The 11,657-nt window shown below is 34.8% G+C and overlaps 1 protein-coding gene across 1 annotated transcript; it reads left to right on the top strand.

Moving 5' to 3' along the window:
• The first annotated feature begins 1,065 nt into the window (after positions 1-1,065).
• On the top strand, positions 1,066-10,660 carry LOC125140833 (carcinoembryonic antigen-related cell adhesion molecule 1-like). The gene is made up of 9 exons (XM_047810936.1): positions 1,066-1,330; positions 2,650-3,003; positions 5,547-5,676; positions 5,977-6,014; positions 6,211-6,233; positions 6,557-6,658; positions 6,948-7,022; positions 7,162-7,217; positions 9,176-10,660. The coding sequence occupies exons 1-8, from the start codon at positions 1,279-1,281 to the stop codon at positions 7,180-7,182; spliced, it is 795 nt and encodes a 264-aa protein (XP_047666892.1). The 5' UTR covers positions 1,066-1,278; the 3' UTR covers positions 7,183-7,217; positions 9,176-10,660.
• The last annotated feature ends 997 nt before the right edge of the window (positions 10,661-11,657 follow it).

Raw genomic sequence — 11,657 nt, 5'->3', positions numbered from 1 at the left:
ATGTCGTCGATGGGAAAGAAAATTATTTATCAGTTTGATCCAAAAGCGATTTTTTTTACTTTGCTTTTACACGCGTGTGTTGTAGTCTTTCAATAGTGCGTCTTCGGCTGTCTGCTTTATTTGAACGGAAAAGCACAGGTACGCGCAGCGTGCACGCGCAGTCAGAGCTGGAGGCGTTTATCTATAACGTTAATCGGCGGAAAGACAAAAAGACGGCAACCAAAAGCAGTGAAATTTCACTATTATTACCAGAGTTGTCATATAATATAGAACTCTTCTTGCTTTAAATTCTCACTGAGGGCAAAAACCCCCTAAAGGTGAAATCCTAGAACCGCCCCTGGTGTCAACCCAAAAAACACGAAGTGCTTAATTTAATTAACATTAATTTATTTGTAAAACATCACAATAATTTTGAGTTGTTTTCAAGGACAGAGCTGGAATCTCCCTACAGTTTGGGATATGGCCTTGGTGATACACTTGGGCATACATTTATATTTCCAAAAGTATTGGGTCACCTCACCTTTCCTGCTATATCACTCCACCCTACCTCACCTACATCAGTGCCTGTCTTTCGTAACAATCTTGTGGCTGATGAACACAAATATCCATCAGCACACTCCAAAATTATACACACACACACACACACACACACACACACACACACACACACACACACACACACACACACACACATATATATATATATATATCATATATATATATATATATATATATATATATATATATATATATACATATATAACATGACGTCCAGTTACCACCATGTCACTAAGTCTGAGTAAAAGAGTGTAGTCACTACTTCTACTTTTACTGGAGTCTTTTAAAAAAATGAGTATCTCTGTACTTCTACTTGAGTAAAGGATGTGTGTACTTTTGCCACCTCTGATTGTGACTGCATGATATTGTGGCCGTGTAAAGCTGTATTTGGCCAGTAGAGGGCACTGTCTGATCAGTGTCGGTAGCTCATAACTGACAAATTCAGAAATGATGTATCAGATACTAACTGAGTTGAAAATCTTATATTGCTATAACAACATACAGTATATGGGTTTGAGAATCAGGGAAGAGAATTAACATAAACAAATTTTGGTATAAAGGACACAGAGTATGACACACTATCGCTAACTATAGAGTTACAAAGGCGGAAACTGAACATAACACTATTTTATCCACTGAAGCCTGAAGTGATTATTCAGTACAGATCTCTCTTTAGAGACGATTATTGAGTAGCAGTGGTGGAGCTCCGGATCTCTCCTGATGGATTTACACACTGTGTGCTGCAGTCTGCTTCTGCTACTGACATGTTCAGGTGACTCTCTCTCTCTCTCTCTCTCTCTCTCTCTCTCTCTCTCTCTCTCTCTCTCTCTCTCTCATAAGGTCACAAATGTAACATTTTTGTTTTTTTTTAACAATAAAAATGTATTGTAAAAATGTAATAATCATCACAGGATCTATTCCTAAAGAAGTTTTTGTTGTATTTTCATCTCATTAATTTAATGTAATTATTGTAATGTATCTGCTTATAATAATATAATTTCACCCAAAAGCTTGATGTTTTTTTCTGGTCAAAAACAAAATCTACAGTTAATAATCTAAGTGAAACCTTACTGTCAGGTTATAGACCTTTTTTAAGGTTGCTTAAGCCCCGCTGTCTGGGATCTCAGCCCCCCTAAAACTATAAGTATAATTTTTACTTTTAAAAAATAAAAATTATTTTAAAATGCAGTACATGTATCAGTTTGATCCAAGAGCGAATTGTTTTTTACTTTGCTTTTACGCGCGTGCGTTGTAGTCTTTCAAAAGTGCGTCATCAGCTGTCTGCTTTATTAGAACGGACAAGCACATGCACGCACAGTCAGAGCTGGAGTAACGTTAATCGGCGGAAAGCCGCAAAGACGGCAATCAAAAGCAGTAAAATTTCACTATTTGAAAGTTGAAAGTTGAAAGCACAAACAAAATATTAATGCAAACAATCCATACAATACTAAATAAAAATAATATTTATTGATTTGTTATTTGTCTTTTGAATATTTTTTTTTATTAATGACTGCATTCATTGGACACACTGTTTGTAGAGAATGTACACATACATGAACTGATTTGATTCAAGACTGGCATCATTACATCATGCATAAAATTTTGGTGTCCACTTTTGCCATTTTAAATAATACCATAACTTTTGGCTTACTGTGTAGTCATATAATATATAATATAAAACGCTTCTTGTTTTGAATTCTCACTGAGGGCTAAACCCCCTAAAGATGAAATCCTAGAACCGCCCCGGTTACTGTAAATACTGCTTTATTATTTAATTCCCTGTCAGGACTCCTGCATGGACATTCTCTGCTCGGCCGTTAGGGGGCGTTCCGGCAGTGCTATCTGTCACGTGTCTTGTCTCACTCACCTCTTTGTTATTGGATTCATTATTATATGTATTTATTTCTTCTGCGGTCAGTGTTTTAGTTTCTGTTTCGTGTACTTATTTTTTGTGTCTTTGTTGATAAAATGTTTTTATTTTGTATCCCTGCATTTGGGTCTGCTTTTATTCCTGTGAATTCTGACAGAACGCAGAGAAATAAATGAGGACTAAACAAAGCTAAACGTAGGCCTATTTGTTTATTCAAACAGGTCGAGGCTTTGGCCAAGTGTTGGAATTGCCTGAGAGTATAAATAAAACAGTTGGGGAGAATGTAGTGATTACCTCAAAACGTCTTCCTGAACCTCCTCACCAATTAGTCAGATGGAAGGTTAATGCATCAATCATTCTTTCTGGACCACCGAATGGAATTACTATACTGCCACCGTACAAAGACAGAGTCAGTCTGAACACCACATCTTTAGCTCTGGAGCTCAGGAGCCTGACTGAGAGTGATACTGGACAATATGAACTGACTGTAGACACTCCTACATATTGTAGACTTGTAAACACTTCTATATATCCTATATATACTTCCATTGGTCGGACCTCACTGCTGGTGCTTGGTGAGTAATCAAAACTTTTCTTTTAAACAATTGTTTTACAGTTTCTTATTTTGTAAATACAAGGTAAAACTTTACTGCTCATGTGTTGGCTTCTCTGCTGCTGCTCAGTGCAACAGTGAAGTATTTTTAATAGTGTTTTAATTCAGTATGATGTAAGGAGAAAAAGAGTTGTGGCATGCTGTTATAGGAAAATAATTCATCATGGTTTTTGTCACGTCTAGTGTTGTGCTAGTTACTAAGAAATAGTAACTAGTTACAGTTAGTAGTTACTTCATTCAAAAAGTAACTCCATTACTTTGTTGATTACTTACACCAAAAAGTAACTGTTAAAAGTAACTTTTTAGTTACTTTTTTAAAGAACGTTCTTTAATGTTCCCATTAATGCCATTTTATGCATTATGGTCTATACAAACACAAAACTGTTTGTTGATCTGTCCCTGGTTAACAGTCCGGTTTTCTAGTCGCTGTTGTTTGGCTGGTGGGGCTTGAGTCACTTCGAGTGCGTCCACCGACACCGGGTTAACTTCTAGCTTCGTCGAGACATGTAGTTTCTACCTCCAGATTGGAGTTGCTGTTTATCACTGTAGATAGGACCTTATAACCAGAAAGACACAGCTTACATTTGACTAAAATTTTTGTCTTTATGCTCAACTAAAGTGAAATAATGAGCATATTTCCACTTTGAGAAACTCGTCTTGCTCTCGCCTTGACTCGCCATTACTGCCTCACATACATGAATAAACGAAAACACGCTTACAGTGTGGCGTCTTCGTGTTTACAGGATGGCATCCATCGATCCTACTATGCGTTGCTGCTGTAAACAGGTTAGGCTGTAGGCTACACTTCAGTTAAAATGAATTAATATAAGTAACGGACAAACGCACCATATGGTAACGGTAACAGAGTTACTTTATTTAAAATAGTAATGCGTTAGAGTATTAGTTACTGTCAAAAGTAACTGCGTTACGGTAACTAGTTACTAGTAACGTGTTACTGCCCAACACTGGTCACGTCTCAGTGAAAACCACAGTTTCCTGTGATGAATGTTTTTCAAAGCAGTGACAATGAGCAATCCTTCCTTAGTTGTTAAATAATTATCTCCTTGAGCTTATCACTATACTTATGAAAACTATCTTTAAGAAATTCAGGTTTTAAAACGATCATTTCTAAAATGGTGACAGATATGTTTACAATACAGACTCACAATGCTGTATAGTTTATTTAAAATTACATATGCAAAGAGTTTAAATTACCTCCTCACTACATAGTCAGATGGAGGGTTAATACAACAAATATTCTTTCTGGAACATTGAGTGCAATTAATATACATCAGACAAAGAGAGAGTCAGCCTGAACACCACTACATTATGTCTGGAGCTCAGGAGCCTGACTGAGAATGATACTGGACTATATTTTCTGACTGTAGACAGTGTTATAAATCTTTTCACTGGTCAAACCTCAATGCTGGTGCTTGGTGTGTAAAAAAAAAAAAAAAAAACACTAAATTTTCTTGCATGATTTCAAACAATGTCTATCAGAGTGTCAGAGATATATAAAGCTTCTGTAACATTAAAATACTTCAAAACTTCTAACATTTTACAGTCAAATCTAAAAAAAAAAAACCCCAGTAGATTATAGGAATTCAGTAGACTAATTTAAAATTGCTCCAATATATCTTTTTATACTACTTTCATATTCTTGATATTGGATTTTGCAGATTTATCTCTAAGATTCTTAATTCAGAAATCCTGTCTTTTTAAAACTTTGTAGTGTTTTACCTTTGAGTAAACATATAATCTGTGTTTGTGACTTAATATATTACTATGACATTTGTACAACACTATATAAGAGAGAACTTAATAAAAAAGTACAGAAGAGGATTATAATGGAGAACATTAATGGAAAGAGCAAATTTTATCTTTCGTGTCAAAAGTGAATATGGTTTAAAAATAAAGCAGTGGTAAGACAACAGCAGACACATTTTATCATTTATATTGATAAATAAACCTCATATCCAATGTTCATATTAATATATTAATATAGTTATAATTATAGCTGAGACATTTAATCTCTTGGGTTACTAAGTGCAAGTCATGCTGGTTATTGCAGTATTATCTGTAGACACTAACAATGACACCTTTTTTTCATCAGATTAATGTAATCACTTTAACTATTGCAGTTGCATGGGTGTTTTTCTAGGTGTTTGTACTGTATATATTTTGGCTTCTTAGTAACCGTATGACACTATTAAAAATTATACAGTACAATATATTTTGGTTATTATTCATGTCATATTTTTCAGCTGATAGAGGAAAATGAATTTGCTATAATACAGAGGTATGTAATTAGAGGGTAAGTAAGGAAATGAATTAGGAAGCTCTTGTGTCAGAGGGAGTGTGGGCTATACAAATACTGTTGGAGTTTTCACTTATTCAGAACATATGAGGTTTTCATGTGTCATGTAAAAAAGTTGCGAGACTTACTCAATGGTGACAGGTTCTTAAAAGATGATCTGCAGGTTTCTATTTTTTATCTTTTAATAGATAGTGGGAGTGAAGGAGGACATGGAGATTCACTGTCTGCCGGAGCTATAGCTGGGATTGTTATTGGAGTTTTATTAGGTGTTGCTGCAATTGCTGGTTTGATTTTCTATTTTGTAAAAGTAAAAGAAATGTAAGTAAATTAGACCCTTGATTTCTAATATACTTGTTAATTCATATATGGGTATTTAATAACATAGTTTTTTTCTACATGGGTTATAAACATGTATTAATTTGAAAAAAGTCAGAATCATAATAACTGTTTTATTGTTCATAATTAACTGTTAAGACTCAGTGTTATTTTCATAAAGGTGAAGTAAATTTGAAATCAAATATTAATTAATAAGTTATAATAAAAAATGTCTATGTAAAGTGAAATAACACTTCAATCTGTATGAGTCTATAATCTGGTCTATATTTTACTGTCATTCAGGCCAAGAACAAACTCCAGAGGAAATAACCAGAGTGAAGGTTTGTGTGAAGATCTTCAGTCATTGATAAATATTTGCTCAGTATTAAAGACCATACATTTAGCTAATGGCATTGTTATGATATTATGATTATGCCATTCCTGGGAGATTCTGTGTTTGTTTAGGCTGTACAGTATTTATATACACCATCATTTACTACAACATAATGATTTATTTATATATTCTTTCTTATACAGCAACACATAATGCAGGTGGACATGTAAGTCAGTTTCTTTATTCAAGAAAAAAGTGGTGATATTAGGAAAATGTGGAAATATGAAGAAGCAAGATACACTGCAAGATATTTAATTTAGATGCTCTTTACCTTTAAAGTACGACTGTACTTCCTCCCACAGCATGTACTGTAGAAGCCATAGATTAGTGTGCGATGTTCTGCTTAGTCATGAAGTTACATGGACTTGTATCTGTACTAATAATTATCTTATTGCTTTTAATGAAATTGTTCATCAGTAAAGTACAGTTCACTTAATATATGGCATAAATGTATTTACCCATTTTACAGAGTCCCGATTTATTTTCTAGGATTCAAACTATGAAAATATCCTCAGATTCCATAATCCGAACACCGGGGTGACTGTGGGTGGATCTGACACTCAGACGCCTCACACACCTCACCCTGTTACGGTAAACAGTCGATTTGTACATTATTGCTATTACACTATTGCTACACTGTAAGATATTGAATTTAGATGCTCTTTACGTTTAAAGCTGCTGGGCCGACTGTACTTCCTTCCTTAGCATGTACAAGCCATAGATTAGTCTGTGTCATGCTGCTTAAAGTCATGAACTTACATTGACTCAAATGTGTACTAATAATTAGCTGAAAACTTAATCATCAGTAAACACAAAGTTCACTAAATGTCATAAATGTAATTATTTATCTATTTTATGGCGTGTGTTCTTTTATTTTTAGGATACATTCTATGAAAATATGTTCAGTTCCCAAAATAAGGACCCTGTGATGCGTCACACACCTCACCCTGATGAGGTAAACAGTATATTTATTTGATTTGCACACCATTATTAATTAAATTCTATTCCCATTGTGATACATTTAACTATTGCTATTCTGACATTTTGTGATGTCCAGTACAGCTTATTGAATGTATTTATTACTAACTATCTAGGTAATATATGAAAACCCCTGACATGCAGAAATCATGCACTCCTCGTAGATTATGAGGTATGTACAGTAGCTTTACTTCAATTATATTTAGGACAAGATTCATCAAAATAGTAGATTGGAGAAATTCTCATAGCACTGAAGTGAACTCCAGAATAACTCATGCAACAAATGATATTTAAGAAATATTGCACAAGCAAGAGTTCTGTTATATTGAACATCAGCACGGCTGTGATTTGGTTGTAGGCATGAGGTTGAGTTCTGCAAGTAATCACAGCTGTGCTGATATTCACTACAACTGCGAGTGTGATGTTGAAGTGATAGAAATTAAACAAGAAATTGATATGGAGTAACAGACATTTCAGACATTGTATTACCAAATGTATTGTGATTTTTATTTCTCTCTTAAATTAAATAAATCCTAAAGATCACACATCAGATAGAGCTTGTTACCATTCAATACAGCGGCAGACAGACAGCCCTGAATAAGTGTAGTTAAGTGTATTGAGACAATCAGTGAAATGTTTGTAACTCTAAATATTGCCACTCCTGGAATATCAAAGCCTATTTTTATTTAAAAAAATAAAAACAGTTTTAGTTAATGTTTCATCAAATACTTCCTCTTGTAATGGCTAAGAAGGTTATAGGCACTTCATGCATTTCATGCCTAAGTTATAACAACAGTTATTGTTCACAAGAACTCATTTTGCTATAACACAGTCCTGTTTGTAGTGTGAGTGAACCTTGCTGATGTTTAGGCAGTGTTGTAAAAGTACTAGAAAGGAATACTTGAGTAAAAGTACAAGTATCGTACTAGAAAAAGACTTTGGTTGAAGTGAAAGTCACCTTTTAGAATATTACTCAACAAAAAGTCTTAAAGTACAGTATCTGATATATACTGTACTTAAGTATCAAAAGTAATTTTCTGATATTTAATGTACTTAAGTATTTGAAGTAAAAGTAAGCACTTCATTCGGTAGGAAGAATCTGTCATTCTAATGTACGGAAACATTTCTTGCAAATACGGCCACTGGTGTATAACGTTATCTTCTTCACCCTGTTCACCACTATCGTCGGGGTGGTCGTCCACGACAGGGGTGGCCAACCCGCGCCTCCCGATCCGCATGCGGATCTTACATTCATATACCTGTAGAAGTTTGTATTTTTGACTTTTTATTGTGCGTGTTCGCTTCGCTTGAGTTCAATACGGTATTTTCGTCAAACGCGCATGTGAGTGGGATGAAAATACCTCAAAATTTCCCAGTAGGAGCAAGACCATTTGAGTAAACAATTTGTGTCAAGTTCACTCTCAAAATGGCAGGGGGAAAAAAGGTGATGATCATGTGTGCCCATGTGTATGATGTGGCTCTTTGCGGTAACACAGTAAAAAATGTGGCTCTTGGTCTCTGACCAGTTGGAGTATCTGCATAAGTGACAACAGAATGACACTGATTAAGTTAAACACAAAGTTTCAAGGAGGAGCTAGGGGAGGAGGTGGGTTGCAGCAATGCCGAGGAAACAGCCAAGCAGAAAGACTGAAAAAAGCATTTAAATAGGCCACCTTGTTTGAAAGGGACCAATAGCGCGCTTAGGATTCAGATCAGCTGATGGGCGGGGATAGAAATTGACATCAGTTGATAGCCGAGCTTGACTACAGTATGTGGCCTGCCTGAACTGACGCTGAACGCTATATTTATTAATGTATTTTTATATTCATAAAACTCTGTCAAATTCCACCTGAATGTTTACTGCTTAGTGCTCTTTGACCTCCTCTTTTTCCTTATCGGTGATGCTTATGGTCTTTTCAGAAAAATCAATTTCCTCCTGCACCAGCATTTAGCTCTTCTAGTCTAGGATTTGAAACATTTTAATGTTTTACATTTATTTTTGAGTCCTGTAATTCTAATTCAGTTTTAAACACTTTTGCTGCAATGATTATTTTGTATAATGTTTTTTTAAACCCAGTTCAGGAAGAAAGACATTATTGTGTGATCAACACCCTGCATTTTCTGTTATAGAGATTAAAGAGCACAAATGTCACCAGCTCTGGGAAGAGGAAGTGACAGTGAATATTTGTTTTGATTTGTGTAAAGGAGAGAAAAAACATAATGATTTGTTAAATATCTTTATGAATGATTATAGCATGAATAGAAGCTGTCAAAGTCTGTACATATGACAGATCTGAGAGATGTGTAGTAATTTTATAAGGAAATAAATTGCATTACTTCTTTATTCATTCTAATTAATTGTACTTAGGATTAGTACATTTAACTTTTCACCTTAAGTTATTATTAATAACTTAAGGTTATTTATATTGTTGTTTATCGGGCCTTTACATAGCCTGTGATAAGAAATACCCTTGAATATTTTATGAAAGGTCAGTGATCTTTTTTACCTTGCGTTCCATTTTGTTGTTTTGATTTCTTTATTTAAAGCAGAAAACTTTCACTTGTTTTGACAATATATATTCTGTATAAGACAATATATATTCTGTAAAGATATATTCTGTAAAATCATTTATTAGACATATGTGTCTAATTTTCCTGTTTAAAATTCTGTGGATTTTTCAATACATCTTATACAAAAAGTTTTAAAGGTTATAAATTAGAATGGTTAAAACTCTGTTATTTCAGTTACAAACTCATTCCAATTTCATTAGAATTATTACAGTTTCCTTGTAATAATAAAGGGTGCAGCTAAACAGAACAATACAAAAATAATTCAATATAAAAGATCTAAGACTTCAAGTGCACAGCTTCTACACTTGGTAAAGATGTGGCCAAACTTGAGAAGGAAAATGCAGACTTCACAGAGTGAGTACAGGAACAAGAGCAATACAAATGCTGTTAGAACCTAGTCTTGTGTAGACAGACCTTCAGAAGGTCTGGACTCCACAGCTGCTTGTATTGGCCAAGGACAACCAAGAGACTGTCTGACTGAAAAAAAGTCCAAATGTATGTTCCTATTAAAACATACTGATGTGAAACTGTAGTTATTCCCCTCAAAGTTTTTTATTTAATCAGTCTATACCATTTAGTTTCATAAAATTTCAAAAAATTTTTGTTCATGGTAAATCCAGCATTAAGCAGATCCTTATAAGTACTTACAGAGAGCTGTAGCTGCCGTGGTTACTGCTGACATACCTGGTGGCTGGTCCAGGCTCTGTAGCACAATGTAGTCACTTTCCAGTGCTCTTTTCTCTCCCTCATTTATCCTTACCCCGTTCACTGAAACACTAATTTTTTTAGGAAAATCAGCCACACTTCCTCAATCCAGCATCCATTCATTAGTAATAGTTAATACAGAAAGAGTGGAGGAACTTTGTGGGATTAGTGTCATCTGACTGCTAGTTTCAACTCATTACATGACTACAGATTCCTCAAACCTCTATTTTTTCTTTTCTGTTTCCCTGTTAAGCTTTTGTCATGTTTTATCTTGGTTATGCATTATATCATGTGTGTATATACAGTATGCATGTCTCTGCTTTGTTTCTTTGCTATGTATTTTTCTTAATAAATTAATAATAATAAATCCAGCTACCTATTCCTATTAAGAAGTACTGTAAATGAAAATGTTAGAAAAATGAGGAAGAAAATGAAAGCAGTTTGTCATTTTAAAGCAACTTGATAAAACATAAACAAATCAAAGTCATCAGTTCAAATATCTTTAAATCTATGGCTAAACTTTAAAGAGAAACTTGCTTATATTAAAAAAGTGCTCTCAACAACATCATCAACAACAACATACCTCTCTGTGATTACATGATAAACAAAACTTAAGGGGAACCAGATTCAAAAGAGTAGCCATCCTCATCTTGGTGACACCAATACTACTCTTCACCTCCCCAATCAAGTCATGGCTTGGCATAATGTTTGTATTGCAGTGCTTTATAATTAATGTTAACACTATATAACAAGATTAGGCTAGACTGTAAAAAGTAAAAGAACCGTCACTAATCTGTAAACGGCAACTAGAAAAACAGGCAGGGTCAAACCAGGCAGAGCAGGGACAGGAACAAAGGCAGCCTTAGAAGACCATCTTGCAAAGAAATATGTGTAGGCTGCATCCTAGTATACTGTAGGTGCCTGGTGACACAAAATTTTCACCGCTCCGAAAGTGAAAATTCAAGATGGCCACCGAAGTGGAAGTGAGCATTGCGAACCGGGAAGTGTGAGGATTTATGCTGAAAAATAAAATGTATTAATTCAAGGACTTATTTTTAATTTTGTTCAGCTGCTACACAGTCCATGTACAAACTCTATTCTATACTCTAACTGTATTCTCATGAAGATGGAGATGCTACCCTTAAAAGCCAGTCCTCTAATCTTCTGGCTTGTTGGGCCATATTCTTCCCCTTTGCAAGATCCCTACTTCCAATGAGACTGCCCCATGTTTACTGCCCCCAATATTCATCTAACTTTTGGAAGGATTTCTGCCAACTCCTGGGAGCTATGGTCAGTCTATCATCTGGTTTCCACCCTCAAACTAATGGCCAAACTG

Source organism: Tachysurus fulvidraco, chromosome 3, assembly GCF_022655615.1.
Source record: "Tachysurus fulvidraco isolate hzauxx_2018 chromosome 3, HZAU_PFXX_2.0, whole genome shotgun sequence".
NCBI lineage: Eukaryota > Metazoa > Chordata > Actinopteri > Siluriformes > Bagridae > Tachysurus > Tachysurus fulvidraco.
This window is presented reverse-complemented; position numbering and strand designations above follow the sequence as displayed.

What these genes read in the sequence shown, in the direction of transcription:
- LOC125140833 (XM_047810936.1), top strand. Translation starts at nt 1,279, where the DNA reads ATGGATTTACACACTGTGTGCTGCAGTCTGCTTCTGCTACTGACATGT. An exon ending in AGGAAATAACCAGAGTGAAG is followed by an intron (nt 6,015 to 6,210) that starts GTTTGTGTGAAG and finishes TTTCTTATACAG; the next exon opens with CAACACATAATGCAGGTGGA. An exon ending in ACACACCTCACCCTGTTACG is followed by an intron (nt 6,659 to 6,947) that starts GTAAACAGTCGA and finishes TTTTATTTTTAG; the next exon opens with GATACATTCTATGAAAATAT.